General features: G+C 41.3%; 1 protein-coding gene across 3 annotated transcripts in view; it reads left to right on the forward strand.

The window, feature by feature from the left end:
* Window positions 1-19,042, forward strand: part of ADGRB3 (adhesion G protein-coupled receptor B3) — a 784,090-nt gene that overhangs the window by 694,020 nt on the left and 71,028 nt on the right. For all 3 annotated transcript variants that reach the window (XM_061623067.1, XM_061623068.1, XM_061623069.1), the window contains 4 exons: window positions 8,843-8,993; window positions 9,758-9,827; window positions 11,910-11,976; window positions 18,303-18,388. In XM_061623067.1, coding sequence (XP_061479051.1) covers window positions 8,843-8,993; window positions 9,758-9,827; window positions 11,910-11,976; window positions 18,303-18,388 — 374 coding nt within the window. The remainder of the gene's footprint in view (window positions 1-8,842; window positions 8,994-9,757; window positions 9,828-11,909; window positions 11,977-18,302; window positions 18,389-19,042) is intronic.

Consider the following 19,042-nt stretch of genomic DNA (forward strand, 5'->3'; position numbering starts at 1 on the left):
AGCACCTTTCCAGCGCCTGCCGCCCAATCTTTCTATAACTTGGCCCCTCACCTCCCTCCCTGGCTTGCACATGCCTCTATCCCTATCTGCCAGTCAACAGGCCACCCACCCTAAAACAATATTGGTCCGGAGACCCGCCTCCGTACCCTGTAGCTTCCAGGGAGATTTCCAGAACTTTCAGGATAGCACCCTGCCCCTGGAGAGGATCTTCCTGATTGCATTGCTGTCCCAAAGTTATGTCCTCTGGGAGACATGCAAAACAGGAATCCATGGTTAGAAAATTTCTTGTCTGTTGAACTTAGGGGAGGAAATCATGAGATTATCCTGGAGCAGGTGTGTAATGGTGTGATAGTTATAACTATAGGATGAAAGAAGCTGGCTATGAGTGTAAAATTCTTATTAAATAAGCTTTTGCTTTGATATGAAACTGTGAATCTTGCTATCATGTTGAATGCTAATTGTCAGGACCAGCTTAAGGTGTTTTGCTACCTGAGATGAAGGATGAGATGACAAATCATCCCATTCTCCATCCCAAAACAGACTGGACTGATCGTCGAATCTTACTTTGACACTTCCTTCACTGCACCTGAGTGCAGCAAGTTTGCTTAGCAAGCACAGGGCAGCCCATGTGGCACACACACTCTGTCCATTCCCAACCCCATAGCATTTGCTGCCTGAGGCAACTGCCTCACTCTGTCTGCCTATGGCAGGCCAGTCCTGCTTGTCATCAGAATACTAATTCAGAACAGGGTTTCCCCCAATGTTGTTACTGATAACAAAACCAAATGTTGGAGTATATTTCAAATTTACTTAAGGGTGTGTGTGTCTGAAAATGCACATTTAGGCTAAAATCCTATGCCCATCCACCTGGAAGTAACCTTCACTAAAATCAATGGGACTTACTTCTGAGTAGGCAGTTCAGATTTTTAAAAGTCTTCTATATGTTTCTCTTTTCTTTTATGTTATTGGAAGCATCTGCACACCCTGCATTTGAACAACACATTGGGGTTTTTTCACCATAAACTTAATAGCTCAATTATACTTACACGGATGGGATTTTTGGTTCCTTGATTGGCTTTCAAAATCATCTGTTTATGTGGGCAAGTATAAATACTGCAATATCTCACCTAGGCAAGCATAGATAAGGTAGGTAGGTAGGTAGGTAGGTAGGTAGGTAGGTAGGTAGGTAGGTAGGTAGGTAGGTAGGTAGGTAGGTAGGTAGGTAGGTAGGTAGGTAGGTAGGTAGGTAGGTAGGTAGGTAGGTAGGTAGGTATAGATAGACACACACTAGTTTTTGCTGCATGCCACTGCCAGCATTTACAGGTATATGTGTCCTGCTTAAATGTTTAATTGCCAAAATCAATAAAACTTTTGTCTCTGATTTCAAGGGGATTAAAATAGCATGCTTTTCAGAAATTGCTATGCTAAACACTCAGCATAGTCTTGAAGCCTGATTCTCAAACCATTCTGCATTGTAATCCTCATTATACCTTTAGATCATATCCTTATAAGCCCCAAAACTAATGACTTGGATTAAAAAAAAAACTGCAGGCAAAATTCTGCTTGCTCAAAGTGGCTTCCCTACCCCCTGCATGCTGTACCTCCTCATGCCCTTCTTGAAAAACTATTTCTGAAAGTTAGGGGGACTTCCAGGTCAACCTGTGACACACTGCTGAATTTGGGAGATATCAGCAGAAAATGGTGATCCCACCAATTCTGTAAGAGGTAGTGCATGTTACTCATGCAAGGGGTTGCTAAAATTCAAGCCATAAAATCTAAACCAAGAGACGTTGTGTGAAGATTGCAGTGGTGTGAACTTTGCTACCTAGCAGGGGTGTAGTCATCCGGGGTCATAGGGGGTCATAGACCTGTTAAATTTTGGGGAGCAAGGTTGTAGCCAAGTCCCTATGTATGAGCCAATCAGCACGAAAGGGGAGCATGTTAGCTACTGAGAAGAGTCCTTGTCCTTTTGTGCTGATTAGAGCCAATCAGAGTGAAAAGAGGTGTGTCAGCCACTGAGAAGACTCTTCTCAGTAGCTAACACCCAGCCTCCCCTTTCATGCTGATTAGCTCCTAGAGACGTCTGTTGTAGTGGAGTGTGGACTCACAAGACTACAGGGAGACAAGGGGAAATGGAAAAGGGGGTGTGACTGTGAGGGGATGTGGTGTGACTATCATGAAAGGATCCTGCACTTTGCCACTATACTGTTGCTACCAAGATCTTCAACCCACTGAATGTAGGAAGTTGCCATTTATTTATTTATTTAATTAATTAATTTTATTTTATTATACTTGTATACTGCCCCATAGCCAAAGCTCTCTGGGCAGTTTAAAGTAACTAAAAACATTAAAACAAATACAGTTTAAAACAATTTTACTGAGTCAGACCCACTATTCTGTCTAGTTCTGTATTGTCTCTACTGACTAGCAATAGCTTTCAGACAGGAGATATTCCCAGCCTTACCTGGAGAGGTCAGGAATTGAACCCAGGACCTTCTGCATGCAAAGCAGATGATCTGCCACTGAGCTACAGTCATTGATTGTTTTCATTTAAAGCCGCTCTGTTGTTTCATTATGACTTGCAGGACTGTTTGCCAACAATCAGTTTGTTTTAAATTTTAAACTCTTGAATTAAGAGTCAATTTGCAGCTGTTATTTGTTTACTTGGTTGTGCGATTTAGATATATATATATATATTTAGCCTAACAAAACAGAGATACTCAAGTCTAAAAGCAAAACATTTTGCATTCTTTTATCAGAGCAGCTAAAGAACATGGAAAATGAATCATTGCAAATGAAGCATGTGCTGTTAAAACAACAGTGCACCTTAAAGACTAACAGAGCAGGTCCCAGGCTATTGTCTGAAGACACATGAGGCCAGCTCCCTGCTGAAACTAATCAGGGTCAGGTCTGGTCAGTGCCTGGATGGGAGACCGCCTGGGAACCATATGTAAGCCGCCTTGGGTTTCAATCATGGAAAAGAAAGGCGGGGTAGAAATGTAATAAATAAAATAAGTAAATAAACTGTAGAAAGCGACTGTAATTTATGTTGCGGTAATTTATGCCAGGGTAATTTAACCTTATATCAAACTCCATTCAAGAGCAGGGCTATTGCCAGCTGAGCTGGCCCAAGCCTGGCAGAGGGAAAACAAGCCTTTAAAATAGTGTTTGACTTTTACCACCCTTTTTGCCAGTGTTACTTCTGCTGGGTTGCTAGGTCACATGACTGAGCTGAATGAAATTTGGAATGGGGTAAGTCTCCCCCTGCCCCATCCTGCCACACCCCCAGAAGAACATTCCTTTGGGGGATTTACCTCAGCTGAACTAGGATGAGGGACTTCAGGCAGCATAGTCCCAGCTGAGCCCAGGCTCAGACAGTTCACCTGGAACTTCTGCTCCAGACACTGCTCATCCCGGTGGGTTTCGGGTTTGGATCGCTCCCTTAAACATTTATTATGGCATAAGCTTTTAGGTATATATATATGTATTGATTCACTGCAGCTTCCAGGATCCAGAGCAAAACTTGTCTGAAGTGCTGTTTGATGCTTTTAAAAAAATCATATTGGTATATATTTAATATTGCAATATTTTAGTAATTTTTACCTTGACCTTTATATTGTTTCTATTCATTATCTTGTGTTGAGGAATAATTCGTATTTCTCTGTGTGTTGTGACAAGATGTGATCTTAACACCAGTGTTGCAGGCAGCTACTTCAGTTAATATACTTAAGATCAGGAAGTCAAACAGCACTTCATGACTGAATTAGATTAGATGCTGATTTGACATCACAGAAAATGAACCATTTGAGAAATGAGCTTGTCTTCCCCCCCACACTACAAGTGCGTAAACTGCCAAAACCCCTTTCATCTCAGCATACATAAACATTTTCAGCAAAATCCTTCCCCACATGAGTGCACACCGCCTGCACACAGCTGGAAATAGAGAAGAAGAAAGACTCTAATAACTTAATCATTTTAAATGTTCATTCTTCTGTTTTAGACAACTGTAAGCTGCCAATAAATGTAACCTACGTGGTATATCCTTTAAACCACCCATGTTATTTCAATGCTCGAGTGCTACTATGCCATTCCGTATAATATGAAACCTACAGTATCTAGGGACCCATACTGAATGCAAAGCAGGGATATGAGGATCATAATTTACTTCCAATAGAAAGCTCACTTATATGAGTTATTGTGTCAAGTTTAATTAAGCAATATAATGTCAGAGGAGAGCCGTTCATTGATGGGGTCATAGAGCCTCTCAGACTGCAGGCAACTGACATACATAAGAGAGAGAAAAAGAACCAAATAACTGCAAAGGTTTTTGTATTACTTAAATCAGACTTCAAAATATATAGAGATACAGCAGCCAAATATATAATGAGCTTCCCATATGTTGAAATTCTTTACAATTTGCAATGAAATCTATGTAAAGCAAGGAGCTTTTTAACACCCCTCTCCTTGGAGTTCAAATTTACACTTACAGTTTGTCTGCATGGTGGTAGTGGTGGGGAGATCTTGCAGTTAGGATTGCTGGTCTGTAGTTGATCTGTTCTAAAACTGAAATGTGCTGTAGATGTTGAGCCATGTGTGTTTTATATGTCTGACAGAAAATGAAGACAAACGGGAACCTTCTTTTCTGTGCTATTGCATTTCCCGCACAAACTAAACACTTCAATAGTTAGCAGACCCAGTGCATGTCAGAGAGATGTCTGGATTGCAACCCTTGGCTGTGTCCATGCCACACTAGGGTATTAATGCATACAAGAGGTGCTGCTTCTGTGTGTGTGTGTGTGTGTATGTGTGTGTCTGTTTGCGCCTTCTTCAACACATGAGAGCTTTCAATTTTATGCTTCCCAAATTTATTTCAATGGTTTCCGTCCACACTACTAGGAAGTGCTTGATGGGTTATATTCACACTGTGTGTGTTATTGTCCTCTCCCATCAGCCAGTATTTCCCCACCCACCATAAGTTCCAGAAGATTTGTTGTGGGCATGCATGCAAGTATTTGCCTGGTGCACGTGCACTTAACAAATTTTTTTTTAAATACACATTTTTTGTTCTACCAGATTTTCATAAAATAGCTGTCAAAAATAATTTTAAAGTATCTGTGTGTGTTGCTCCAAGCCCATTGTGGGCATGCACACAGGAATTTGTTTATCTGTGCACCAAGCCAGGCAAGGATTTGGAGTCGCTCACACGAAAAGCTGTTGTTTCCTTTTTTCCCCTTCCAGCCTCCTGTACCTGCAAGGGCCAATGTTGTTTTTATTTTTAATACAGCTGTTTTGTGCAAGAGCAGTCCTGCACAAAAGAGCTGTTTTAAAAATACCCCTAATGTGCCTACAGCAACAACCAGTAGGAAAAGGCAGGCTGTATCCCTTCCTTTGGGCTGATGGAAGCAGGGAGTGTGTTGATAGACAGCACCCAGCAAAATATCACCACTTGTGCAGAAGAACCTGCCTGCACAGTGCAATTCAATGTGTCCACAGTTGGGTAACGTGGTTCTATGTTGATTTTTTCCCCTCTGTTGGATTATCAGCAGATTAGGAAAATCCAAATTTAGCAGGGAGGAAGTGCAGGCTGCCACTTGTATGAAGAAGACATCATGTAAATGCTGCAAAAAAATAAATAAATAGAGGCACAAGCAGCTTCAAAACCACATTGCTTCGTCGCTGTGGATTTGTGTTCTCTTGCCACTGTTCCAGCTTTGCGTTGCGGCTTGCGCTTCTTTGTCGCTGCCGTTGCCGGGCATCTTGGGTGTCTCCGGCTTCGCTTTTCGGATCAAGAGAGACACGAGTAACTTTTGGGGGAGCCTGGTTCCTGATGATGGCACTGCGCCGAAGAGGTTAGCTGACACAGCTGATGCATCTGACACACTCCAACCATCTTTAGTGTTGTCTGACGACGCGGCCCTCTCGTTCGAAGAAGAAGGGTTTTTGGCATCAGTACCTGTTGTACTGAGTGTGGGATTGTGTGGAGGCGCTTGATTGTGGATGATGTGTGAATGTATATATGTATGTTTGGTCCTTGTTATGTATATGTAAGTGCGTTTGATGTGTATGAGAGTGTGTGTGTATATATTGTTTCATTTTATTGTTTTTAAGTTTTTGGGTATTTAAGTTCTATCATGTGCCTAGGAGAGAGATTTTCTTGCCCATTGGGGGGACTGGAGGGGGCCCCAATTAGTGTAGTGACGGGCAGAGGGAGGTATGGCGTTGGGAGAAGGACATGCCAGGTAAGGGGAATGCGGCCCAGACATGTAATGGCTGTGCCTTGTTCCGGTCCTTCTCACATCCGTAGGGTTGTCAGTTGTCCTATCAGCCAACTCTTGGATCTCCAGGTGCTGCTTTTAAATGCCAGGTCGATACAAAATAAATCTTCCCTCGTCCATGATCTGATTGTGGATGAGGCAGCCGATCTGGCATGTATAACCAAGACCTGGGTGGGTGAGCAGGGAGGAGTTAGTCTCTCTCAGCTTTGCCCACTGGGGTACTTGGTTCAGCATCATGGTAGATCCGAGGGTCGGGGAGGTGGGGTCGCTGTGGTCTATAAGAGTTCCATCTCACTCATCAAGCACCATGTCCATGCAGTTACTGGTCTGGAGTGTTTGCACCTAGTGTTGGGTCAGAGGGACAGACTGGGAATCTTGTTGGTGTACTGCCCACCTTGCTGCCCAACGGCTTCCCTAACTGAGCTGACGGAAGTGGTCTCGGAGGTGCTGTTGAGATCCCCCAGACTATTGGTACTGGGAGATCTCAACATCCACGCTGAGGCTACTTTATCTGGGGCGGCTCAGGACTTCATGGCTTCCATGACAACCATGGGGCTGTCTCAATATATCAGTGGCCCAACACATGTGTCGGGGCATACTCTAGATCTTGTCTTTGCAACTGGACATGGGGATGGTGATCTGGATGTGGGGAGTTTTACATCTCTCCCGTTGTCATGGACAGATCACCACTTGCTGAAGTTTAGACTTACAGTGGCTTTTCCCCTCTGCAAGGGTGGGGGACCTATTAAATTGGTCCGCCCCCGGAGACTAATGAATCCTGAAGGTTTTCAAAGGGCTCTGGGGGATTTTCCGGCTGATAAGACTGGCGCTCCTATCGAAGCCCTGGTTGAACTGTGGAATGCGGAGATGACTCGGGCTGTTGATACGATCGCTCCTGTGCACCCTCTCCTTTGTAGAGCTCATACAGCTCCGTGGTATACCCCTGAGCTGAGAGTGATGAAACAGGATAGGAGACGGCTTGAGCGGAAGTGGAGACGAACTCCCGATGGATGCAATCATGTGCTGGTAAGTGTTTCCACTAAGCAGTATTTGGAAGCGGTGAGGGTGGCGAAAAAACAATATTTCACTGCCACTATTAAGGCATCTCTTTCCCGCCCAGTGGAGCTTTTCAGAGTTGTCCGAGGGTTACTCTATACTTGCCCTCAGGACACGGTAGGGTCATCGATGGTCCGCTGTAATGAGTTTGCTGGACACTTCCAGAATAAGATCTTATGCATCTGCCGGGACTTAGACTCCCAGTTTATAGCAGATGATTCGAGTGAGGCGTCCGGAGCGCAGTCTTGTCATGTTTTACTGGATGAGTTTCAGTTGGTTCAGCTCGCTTGCACTGGCTGCCAATATGCTTCCGGGCTAGATTCAAAGTGTTGGTTTTGACCTATAAAGCCCTATACGGCACGGGACCACGATACCTATCGGAACGCCTCTCCCGATATGAACCTGCTCGTACACTACGCTCCACATCGAAGGCCCTCCTCCGAGTTCCGTCTCATAGGGAGGCTCGGAGGATGGTGACAAGATCTAGGGCCTTCTCAGTGGTGGCCCCCAAACTGTGGAACAGTCTCCCCGAAGAGGTGCGTATGGCGCTGACATTGCTCTCCTTTCGGCACCAGGTTAAGACTTGCCTCTTTGCTATGGCGTTTTAATATGTAACTCGTTTTAGTTTTAAATTTTGTTGTAATTGTTTTTGATTTCTTGTTTTATATATGTTTATGCTGTATTTATTATGAGATCTGAGATGTTTTGTATTTTTATATTCTGTTGTTCACCGCCCAGAGAGCTAATGCTAGTTGGGCGGTATATAAATCTAATAAAATAAATAAATAAAATAAATTAAACTCCAATGTGTATGAGCTCCTTGTCCCCAATGAACTACCTTTCCACCTGCAGGGAGCTTGTGGCGGGAGGTATTCAGACATATTTATTTCTGCACATTTGAGTTTGAATTGTTGCACACAAACACACATCAGGTAGGCACTCTTTTCCTGTCCTCATGTGAGGATTAAAATTCTGCTTATTATTCCCTTTGCCACTGCATGCACTGCATTTTCAATACTCCCTCTGACTGGAGCTGTTCCTTCCCACCAGTATGACAAGGGAATTACTTGAAGACATAGGTGATTTTAAAGGAAGCAAGCCTGTGCGCACACACAGGTCAGAAGACACTCCTCCCTCCCCCACAATTTTGGCTGGGGATCTATACAGTCAAGGGTATCCATGGGGGGGAGGCAAGGGGGCGCTCTCTAATTCTAAATGTAATGGTGGATGGAATGGGTTGCCAATGGCCTGTAGTAACAATTCATAGACCTTGCCCTTACCCCACCCCAGAAATATTTCTGTGTACTATACATGCAGTGTAACATTTCTGTGTACATGGTGTAACATTTTATCATTTTCTGGTGTAAAAGTAGACTTTATTGCATAGCAGAAGTCAAACTGCTGAAATATAACAGTTGTCTGAGGAACTGACTATCTCTGAGTATTCAATACAACCATTCTCTCTCTCTCTCTCTCTCTCTCTCTCTCTCTCTCTCTCTCTCTCTCTGCAGGGCATCTGTACCACGACCACGGCATTTTTACATTTCTTCTTCTTAGCTTCATTTTGTTGGGTTTTGACAGAAGCGTGGCAGTCATACATGGCTGTTACTGGAAAAATTAGGACACGACTCATAAGGAAACGCTTTTTATGCCTTGGATGGGGTGAGCTCCTATGACTCAGCTGAGATGTTTTTCATCTTAATGTTTCATGCACAGGAGACCTTTGGAACATGAATGCATGTTTCAGTAATCCTGACAGGTAGTAGATTGCATGGTTTCTAAACTGAATATCTGTACTGGGAGATTTTCTACAGAATTGCAAGCACAAATATAATTTAATTCTATTGATCTGCTTCAAGATATTGTTGATGATGAATGTCCCATTGATTATGAGAGTTTGTCATATTGTAACTTATAGCCTTTAGCAGATTTTCAGTAAAGCATGGTAATACAAAAACAAAAGAAGCAATGGGGGAGGGGAAAGATGCGGACTGAATTGCATCACATCTCAGGGCAGTTTCTTTATGGCATACAATGTCAAATGTACTGGTCACTTCGCAACATAATAATGATTCATACCGGGATTGAAGCTGAGCTGTTGACAAACTCCTGGAAGGGGAAGTGTGTTTTAGCATTATATGCTGGTGAAAACCATTGTATGGTTCTTTCCATATGAAGTCGATCTTTATAGGTTAATATAGCAAACTGTGGCTTTTCATGTCCAAGCAGAAAGATAAATTGTGGCTCACAAGGATAATGATCACTGGATACATTTTAGGAGAGTAACCATATTTATCTAGCGCAGCAAAAACCACAGAGATACTGTAGCATTAGAGATTGACAAATATGTTGTTTCATGAGCGTTTGCAGGCAGGTGCTATGTCATTAGATGTTTGGGGAAGTAATTGCTGGGGTTTCTGTTACAGGTTTGCCAGCGCTGGTGGTGGCAATATCAATAGGCTTTACCAAGACAAAAGGATATGGAACCAGTAACTAGTAAGTCATTCTATAATAATAAACTTTGTTTTCAGTGACAGCTCCTCCATCCTTGTTTATCACACAGTTTATATTTGGGTATTGTTAGTGTCCTCAATTCTGCGCTGACATGGCGGTTGTTAGCGGTTAGAATACGTTAGCAGTTGGAGGTACATATACAGGTCCAGCTGAGGGGAAATGTGAATTAGTGGCAGCAAACTACCATACAATAACATATTGCTCTCTGTTGAATAGAGAATTGCCCTCATCTCTTCAGAGTATTATACAGGCACCAGATCCTGTGGTTTCATCCCTAGTATGGGTGGTCTGGCCTCTTCTTTCAGTTATTTCTAGGGGAAAACATTCTCACAAATGCACCTTGTCCTTCCAGTAGCTCACTGTGATATGATTAAGAGTTTGGCCAAGGAGACATAGTGGGCCCATATCAACTCCCATGTATTGGGGCAGGAACATTTGTCTCCCCTACACAGCTGTTCTACAGAAGTTGAGATAGAAAGGGAAATGGATTTTAGTAGTGGGAAATGACTGGAAATAGGTTACTTAGGAGCACTGCAAGGCTCCTTGAGATCTAAGAAAAGATGACAGGGGGAATAAAAACAAAGGTTCAGTCCCAGTGATTTATTTGAAATGAAGGGGGCCAGACACACCCTGCCGGTGGAGGTGGTACAGTATGGAAATAAGCAGCCTTATCTGTTCTTGTGCCTTTAGAGAAAAGGCCACTCATCCACAAATGCTCATCTCACCTTCTGCCTTAGACCAGCCGTCCTAGCTGTCTATCTCCAGAGGTTTTGGACCACAGCTTCCATCAGCCCTAGCTGACAGAGCTGCACTGGCTGGGGCTGATGAGTGAGTTGTAATCCAAGACATCTGGAGGGCAACAGGTTGGGGAAAGCAGCCTTGGATGAAAAGTGAGTTAAAGCCTGCTAGTACCCCACCATTCCTTTTGCAAATGCCGAGCAAATTAACTCAAGTTCCCAGAGCTTGGAGAACATGCAACATCTCTTGAAGCATTTGCAACTAAGACAGGCTCCTTATTTGTAGAGAGCCCTACATGTAATCCATGAAAGTCATTAACATCATTATATCTTATTAGTAACTTCAGTTGAATGGTTTGGCGTCTACTTCATAAAGTATTTTGAATAGAAATATCAATGAAGTGTTAACACAAAAATATTTAAATTGAGTCTTTCAATCTGTCAAAAATTCTTGGAAGATGCTTTGAATGTGACAGGATGTGAGAAATTAGCATTAGAATTGTAAGTTGAAAAGTATTTATAAATTAAGCTATTTTTGCACTTTAATGCAAACATATTCCCAAAAAAGAGTTTCCTAAAAGGTAGATTTCTACCTGATGCTGAATGACAATAACCTAAATATTCAGTACTAGCATGAACATTTTTTAAGTGTGAATAGCATATTTGAAAAGTTTAGGAAGCATGAAGATCCTATAATCTTCTCAAACACATTTTTCCACATAGAACTAAACTACATTCCAGATAGTATACAACACATAGCAAGTTTCCAACCATATATGTTCGGTCCCTATTGCATCCATGCTAGAACAGTAAGTACGGTTGCATTCTGCAAGCCTAGCTACTTTCTGAGTGACTGCCACTAATGTCCATTCCCTTGTCTGAGGTATGTTGAAACATGTAGAGGCAAAAGTCCCACTCGTGTAGCTGGTACCAGGTTTATATACCTGGCTGCAACTTCAGATCCTGCATCCCCGCATCTGAGACTGGTTCAGAACTTCCACAGCCCAGCATTCCATAACATCTGTGCCCTACTTGGTCTTGTGCTGCATTGTAGGTGTCTATTATGAGTCAACGGTGTCCTGCATTGCAAAGGAGAGAGAAAAAGGTCCCATTTTCAGACTTTAATAGCTTATTGGCATGTGCAGGCCTACATGTGCAATAGCTTCTTGGTTTCTAATTATGTTGAAGATATCTTCAACATTTGTGAGACCCCAATTGTGTAGACACAGTCATTGGGGCTCCACAATCAATTGAAAGACAGATATATAGATAGACAGATAATACACTTTATTAATTTGTATTAGTTCTTTTCTAATGTTCTTTCCAGTTGCTGGCTGTCTCTTGAAGGAGGACTTCTCTATGCTTTTGTTGGACCTGCAGCTGCTGTTGTCCTGGTAAACATTAAAATCACATATTTTAAGTAACCATGATAATATATTACTGAGTGGCTAGTATGTTAGTGTTCTAGATTTTAGTCTGGAAGTTTGGAATACAGATTTCTTTTGCGTATACTTTCAATATATGTGATGAATGTGCAGAATATACTCAAATACACAGAGGCTTAAAGGGTGTCTCTCTTAATATATGTCAAATTTGTGCATTTATATTTATAAAAGGGGACGCGTGCAATATGTCTGCAGTATTCTTCCTGTGCAGGAAGAAAATCTAGGGAAACTTCTGTCAGATTACACTATAACTGTACTGTTCCTTTCATGATGAATCCATGCAGGAAACTATTGTATGCTAACAACAAATGTTTTATCTTGCTTAATTATACGAACAGTCCCATCTCTGTAAAGCTTTCAGCACTCCGCTCCTTCTCTGCTGCTGGCCACATTCCCTTCACTTCTAAAATATTTCCTGTTGTTCCTTCCAACCCACTTCTTAAAGGAACCTTACCCTTCTAATAACTGAAAGGTCTTCCAGGTGATTACGCTTTGTGACTTAAACATTCTAATCAGTCAGAATATTAAAATGCTTCTCTTCTCTGGATTCCATGAAATAAATGGCATTTCCCCACTCACCCTGGAAGGAAGATAGGAGACCAGTCGGTTTATCCAAAGCAGTTGCACTTGTTTTTTCCATCTGATTCTGTAGATGGGTGCACAGTAGTGCATAGAACATTTAATATGAAGCAGTCACAAACCCAGAGACAGTTTCAGTCCATTTCTGAGAGCACAGGGTCTTGAACAAGAGCAGCAGTAGTTCTAGAAACAGCTGCAGCTAGCCCGGTATAACAAGCAAGCTCACGTAACAGTTCTCCATGTTATTGTGTTCTCGGAGTACACAATTGCAGTGAGAAAATAACTGCGATGTTTGTTTGTGTGAACCAGACTTAGGCTGCTATTTTTAGAGGGTTGGCAAAAAGGGCATTCAGATTTTGCCCAGCTAACAAAAGGTTCAGCACAGTTTGGGGGCATCCGTGTCAATTTCCCCAGAGAGAAAGGTGCCATTCTTAACCATCCCTCATCTGTATGTGGGCAATCATCTCCAGACACAGATTTGGTAATAGAATGAAACACTCTGGGATATATCTAGTATTAGTCATATTCAGTAGGTCCATTGAAATTAGTGGACTTAAGTCAACTGAAACAGCTGGTATAGCACAGTGGGGAGGAGAGCCTGGCTGGGAGTCCAGAGTCTGTGAGTTCAAGTCCCCGCTCGTGTAAATCTCCTGGGTCCTGGGTATAAAGGACCAGCTAAAGACCACCCCCACAGTGAGTGGCTCAGGGGTTACATGCCCGGCCACCTGTGAGGCCAGGGGCAAGCTGCATAGTCCCAAGGAGCCCAGTTGCCCCCCAGCTGGTAGTTGCAAACAAGGAAGGGGCTGGCTTGTGCAGCTGTGGCAAGCTGAGCAGGCCCTAGCCAGCTGGGGAGGACTAGCCTCAGAGGGAGGCAATGGTAAACCCCCTCTGAATACCACTTACCATGAAAACCCTACTCATAGGGTCGCCATAAGTCAGGATCGACTTGAAGGCAGTCCAAGTCAACTGATTTCAGTGAGTCTACTCTGAGCATGACTTAATTCAGGCATGAGGACCCTTTTTTATCCCAAGGGCTGCTTTCCCTTTGGGCGACCTTCTGAAGTCACAGGCCAGTAGTGGGCAAGACCAGAGGCAAAAATGGGCAGATCAAGAAATGTAAATTTTACCTTTGTACAGCAAGCTAGTTTCAACATACACTCACACATATTCTTCTATCCTCTATCCAGACAAGCATTATCAGAGTTCAAAGACATATACCAGCTAGACAAAAACACTCAGTGTGCAAAGCAAGGATCAGTGAGAAGTGTGGTCTCCAGACAGGGGGTGTTGCCTGCGGAAATTTCCAATTGCCATCTAGAGAGGTGGTGGCTTATTTGGCCCCGGTCCTGATGTTCCCCACTCCTGACTTAGATGGATATCACTCTCTGTGGAACTCTCTCCACACCTGCACTTTGTAAAGAAATGCAAAATGGACCGTCCGGTGCAGTCCCCTTGAGCTGCCGCACATGAGTTTAGCACAAACTAAATAAAGGTCAGATTTACAGTGCAATCCTATGTGTCTTTACTTGGAAATAGTTCTCCCTGTCATCGTTGAGGTGTCCTCACTAGTAAAGGCGTTTAGGCTTTTAGCCTTATTGACCTTGTATCAGGCTGCAGTCCCAGTACGGCTGAGTTGCTTTAACACAAATTTCTTTGGAACTTATGTGTTGATGGGGGCTGGGGAATCACCTTGAGGTGAAATTCAGAAAAGCAGGCAAAGAGAAGAGAGCATGAACATTTACATTCTGTCCTCCTTCATGTCTTAAAAATAATAAGCCCTAACGAAAGTCCTAGCAATATAAGCTTACAATCGCCTGCTTGCTCACTACTTACTTCTTCCCCCTGTGCACATTCATAGAAAATGCTGACTGCATGTGTATTGATCCTCTGAATATTCTGAATGCAGATCTGCCTTCAATTTTACTAATCCTTTGAAGTGAATTGAGTTGGAGCCGAACCTGCCATATATTTATTGGCTCTGAAGCACTTTCAAGCCCCAGAGAATCTATACCTCTGCCTGGTTGCTTTGCAACTAACACAGTACAACAGGAATAAGCCTTCACATATGAAACAGTTCAGTAATTCAAACAAAAGAAAACAATGTCCCTTTTCAAAACAGCCTTTTTGTCAGAATTCTGCATTTTCCCACCTCATCAAATCTTTGGCCATATACCTTAAAAAAACTTTTAAAAACACACCTATACTTTCAAACAGATGGCAAAACCTCATCTAGGTCATTTGAATGTCATCAGCATCAACCTGCTTAATCAAGCTACTTCGTGTGTCTTCCAATTAATATCCATCCTAACTTTTAAACTTGGACAAAAAGCCTCAGAACCTCTCCAGATTATGTTGCTAATCCTGTACTACTCAAGTGTAGAAGCAGTCCTGTAGTCCAGATAGATCCTCCAGATAACCTATTTATTAAGCATTCATCCTGATTTGCTTGCTCAAAACTTGCACTGAGATTATAAGATGCCCACTCTTTATTGAGCATTTGTTTTTATTTGTTTGCATGAAGGTTATACGATAATGAGCATTCATTCTGATTTGTTTGTGTGAAAGGTTGTATGATTTCTCATCAAGTGATTGTCATCCCACACTTTTAAATGCGTTTCCTCATCACTTTCCTTACTGCAAAAAAACTGTTGTTGATTTTAGGATGGATTTGTTGTGCCAGAATGCCAGGGCATTTATATACCACTTAATCATTATTTTATTTTAAAAATCTATTAAATGTATATCCCACTCTTCCTCCCAAAGGAGCCCACGGCTGCAAACATGTCAATAATAAAAATATAATTAAATAGAATTAAAAATAAAATGAACATTCTAAAATATTCAGATGAAAATATCTAAAAACATTGAAACAATAACATATCTGAAGCAAATTTAAGAACAAATATAACCAAGTCACGTGTCTGGAGGGGCCTGTCAAAACAGGCCTGTCGAAACAGAAACATTTTCAGCAGGCATCTAAAAAAATACAGTGAGGGTGCCTGCCTAATTATTAGCATTTCTTTTTTTTTTTTTTTTCCAATAATTTTTATTCAGATTTTCATAAAACATACAAGACAAAATCATAAAACATTCAAAGACAAAAAACAAAATCAAAAATAGTTAAACAAAAAGAAAAAAAGAAAAAAAAAAAAACAAAAATAAAAAATAAAGAGTAAAATATTGACTTCCCATTTGTCAAAGATCAAATCAGTTATAAGTCTATAATATATAACAATCCTGTCTCTTAAGTCATATTATAAAATCACTTTCCTCCAGTAGTTATCTTACTTAATCATCAAATCTCATAAACATTACTTTATTCTTTCCACAAAAAGTCAAAGAGAGGTTTCAATTCTTTAAGAAATATATCTATCAATTTTTTTTTCCAGATAAGCATATCGATTAATCCATCTCATTACTAATTATGATAATCTTATTGTCATAACCATAGTCAAAATAAACATTTCAATTAATCCATCACATCAGAATCTGTTAGGTTCAATAATTTCAGTAGCCATTGTTCTATTATCTCTATTAGTTCCATTTTCCATCTTCCATCTTCAGTAGTCTTGTTAAGTCCAGTAATTTCAATATCCAATCTTCCATTATCAGTATTCCATAATAATCTTGCTGTCAAAGCCATAGTCATATAGTAAGAGTCTGATGGGGATTACCTCTATCCCAAATATTTTCTTGCCATCCATTCTGAATAGGTTGCTGAAATACTGCTGTAAAATCATATCTCTGTTCTTTTTTTCAAAATACACTGGGTCATCTCTTAAAAGTTTTTCCATTGTCACATGGCTGCAGTTAATTCCATAGATTTTCTCTATATTGGGCTCCATCACATCATTCCAGTCCAGAAGATTATCCATGCCATTGATAACTTTATCTCTAGAATCTTCATTCATTTCTTCAGAGATAACATTGAGTTCCAAACAATAGATTTTATTTCTAAAGTCCATAGACTCCAAATCTTGTTCCTGTTCCACGTTGGTTCCAATCTCCGGGATCTCCTCTCTCACAGGGACCCCTATTCCAGTCTCCAGGGTCACCTCTCTCACAGGGACCCCTGTTCCAATCTCCGGGGTCTCCTCTCTCACAGGGACCCCTTCCAGGGTCACCTCTCTCACAGGGACCCTTATATCTTTAATCTCCTGCTTCATTTTACTCAATTCAATTTTCATTATCTCAATCTCATCCATTATTTTCTGAAACATAGTTATTTCCAGATTTTCAGCCACTTTCTTAATTGCCATTTTAAAAGAAAAATATAGGAAAACCACTTCTTATTTCAGCAACAATTGGGTTAATACTCCAAACTTGGTGACATCACAGTATAAACAGAGCAGACAGCCTTATCTCTCCAATAGTTAAGTAAACAAAATGCAGTTCCCAGGATCGAAACAATTAATGGCAATCGTCAAGAAACAGATTCGTCAAAATAAAATAGACCAAAAAGAGAGTAGTCTCAAAACAGTATAATATTTTTCAAAATAAAAATCTGGAATAGAAATCCCTCTTCTGTGTATATCTTTAGAATGCAAATCCAGGACAGCTTTTTGCAACAAAAACAGAGATAAGCTATTAATTAGTGCGTAGCAGAGAGAAGTTATGGCTCCCCAGTGAGATGTCAAAAACTGATCAATCTGGCAAATCTCTTTTAAACAGCAACAATTTAAGTCAAGTAAAAGAAAAATATAGAAAGAAGGGTGCTTGCCTGTTAGTGCGTTCTCTCTTAGAAGATAAGGTGAACGTTCGCTTTATCAGATAGAGCTTGCTGTTAAAAATCCGTCCCACCTTCGTCGGCTGGACCTCGTCCCATAAATTAATGAGATCTGGTCGTCCCAACAAAAATAGGCTTTGAGGTTAATCTCTTCGTTTCTCCCTACCCGGGAGAAGTTTAATCAGTCAAAAAAAAAAGAAAAAACTGACTGATATATCTGAATAAGCTTCTTTTGAGGCAGGAGCCCGTCTCAAAAGCAGGCACAGGCTAAGTCACCCTTCCCGGAAGTCCCCTAATTATTAGCATTTCTAAGTGGTGTACATAAAAATAAACTATACAGAGAATAAAACAGTAAAAATTCATCATAAAACCAAACACTACCTTAATTTAATCCCTCTTGCAAAATAGTGACTGGAGGTGACCATAGATATAGATGTAGAGTTGGATTCAGAGTTGTATAGAGCAGAAGTCTGTGAACTGGATAATCCCATGAACAGAATGGCAGAGGTGATTTCCCCCCCTCCCTCCTCTAGCTCCAAAAATTTGCTCTGGGTGGGTAGAGGACCCTGTACAACGAAGTCTGAGATGGGACTGTGGGCTGCAGGAGGAAGGAGGAATTGGCAAAAAATCCCACTTTCTTCCTCCAGGGGGAAGCCTCAGGTGGTTCACGATTTCCAATGCCAAGGGAGCCCTCCCATTCCCAGAGAAGCAACTCTGAATCTAACCTGTTGATACAGATATAAGAAGTGACAAATACCATCAAAATTATTTTGTTCTTTCAGGAATGTCCTGCTATTTTCTACTTTTCCTCTTTTCTTTTTTGATTTAGTTCTTTGAATGCCCTACACTTTCCCTCTCCTGTGTTGCAGTGCACACTTACTCAGCTAGCTTTCCACAGCCACTACCACCTCTTCATTCAGCGTCAGCAAAAGGGTGACTGTTTTTTGTCTTTTTATCTTATATTTAACAGGTCAACATGGTGATTGGCATTCTGGTGTTTAATAAACTTGTTTCCAGAGATGGAATCCTAGATAAAAAGCTCAAACACAGAGCGGGGTAAGCAGAAGGCCTACTGAAAATCTGTGACTTATTTTCAGTTATATATATGTCTCTTGTATATTATATTCACCAGACATGTATTCATTTGATTGCCCTTGAATCTTTTTGCTTAGTTTAATGATCTGTCTAATCAATTTTATTCATCTCCAAATTTGCAGTCACACTATTATGAGGAATTGTGACTGAGCAACAGTAAAATAATAAAACACAAGTACAGTGGCATTAAGTTAAGTGCAGTGGTATGAAGTCACTCAGAAACCTGAATAATGGTTTTACATGTCAAACTCTTGGGTTTTCTAAAATTCTGATTGGCCTTGCATGGAATGGGCATGCAGACTTACGTAATTTTGGTTGGTTAAAATATTCCCCTTTTAGAATTGCCAGAGGGCCTCTCAGATAAAATAGGTGATAGTTGGGCCATTTGTTTGATTGTATATGCAATATAAGACTGTAAAATATCAGAATATAATGCCAAGCAAACAAAATATTAACACTATAATTAATGATTATAGTGTTTTCTGTAGATTGATCTCAATGCATGCAGGAGTTCCTCATTCTTGCCTATGAGAGGAAATGCTTTGCATTCAGTGGGATATGCCCATGCAGCTATGAAGCGTTTCCCTTCTGCCAGGGGCTGGGATCCAGAGTAGT

Source organism: Rhineura floridana, chromosome 4, assembly GCF_030035675.1.
Source record: "Rhineura floridana isolate rRhiFlo1 chromosome 4, rRhiFlo1.hap2, whole genome shotgun sequence".
Classification (NCBI taxonomy): Eukaryota; Metazoa; Chordata; class Lepidosauria; order Squamata; family Rhineuridae; genus Rhineura; species Rhineura floridana.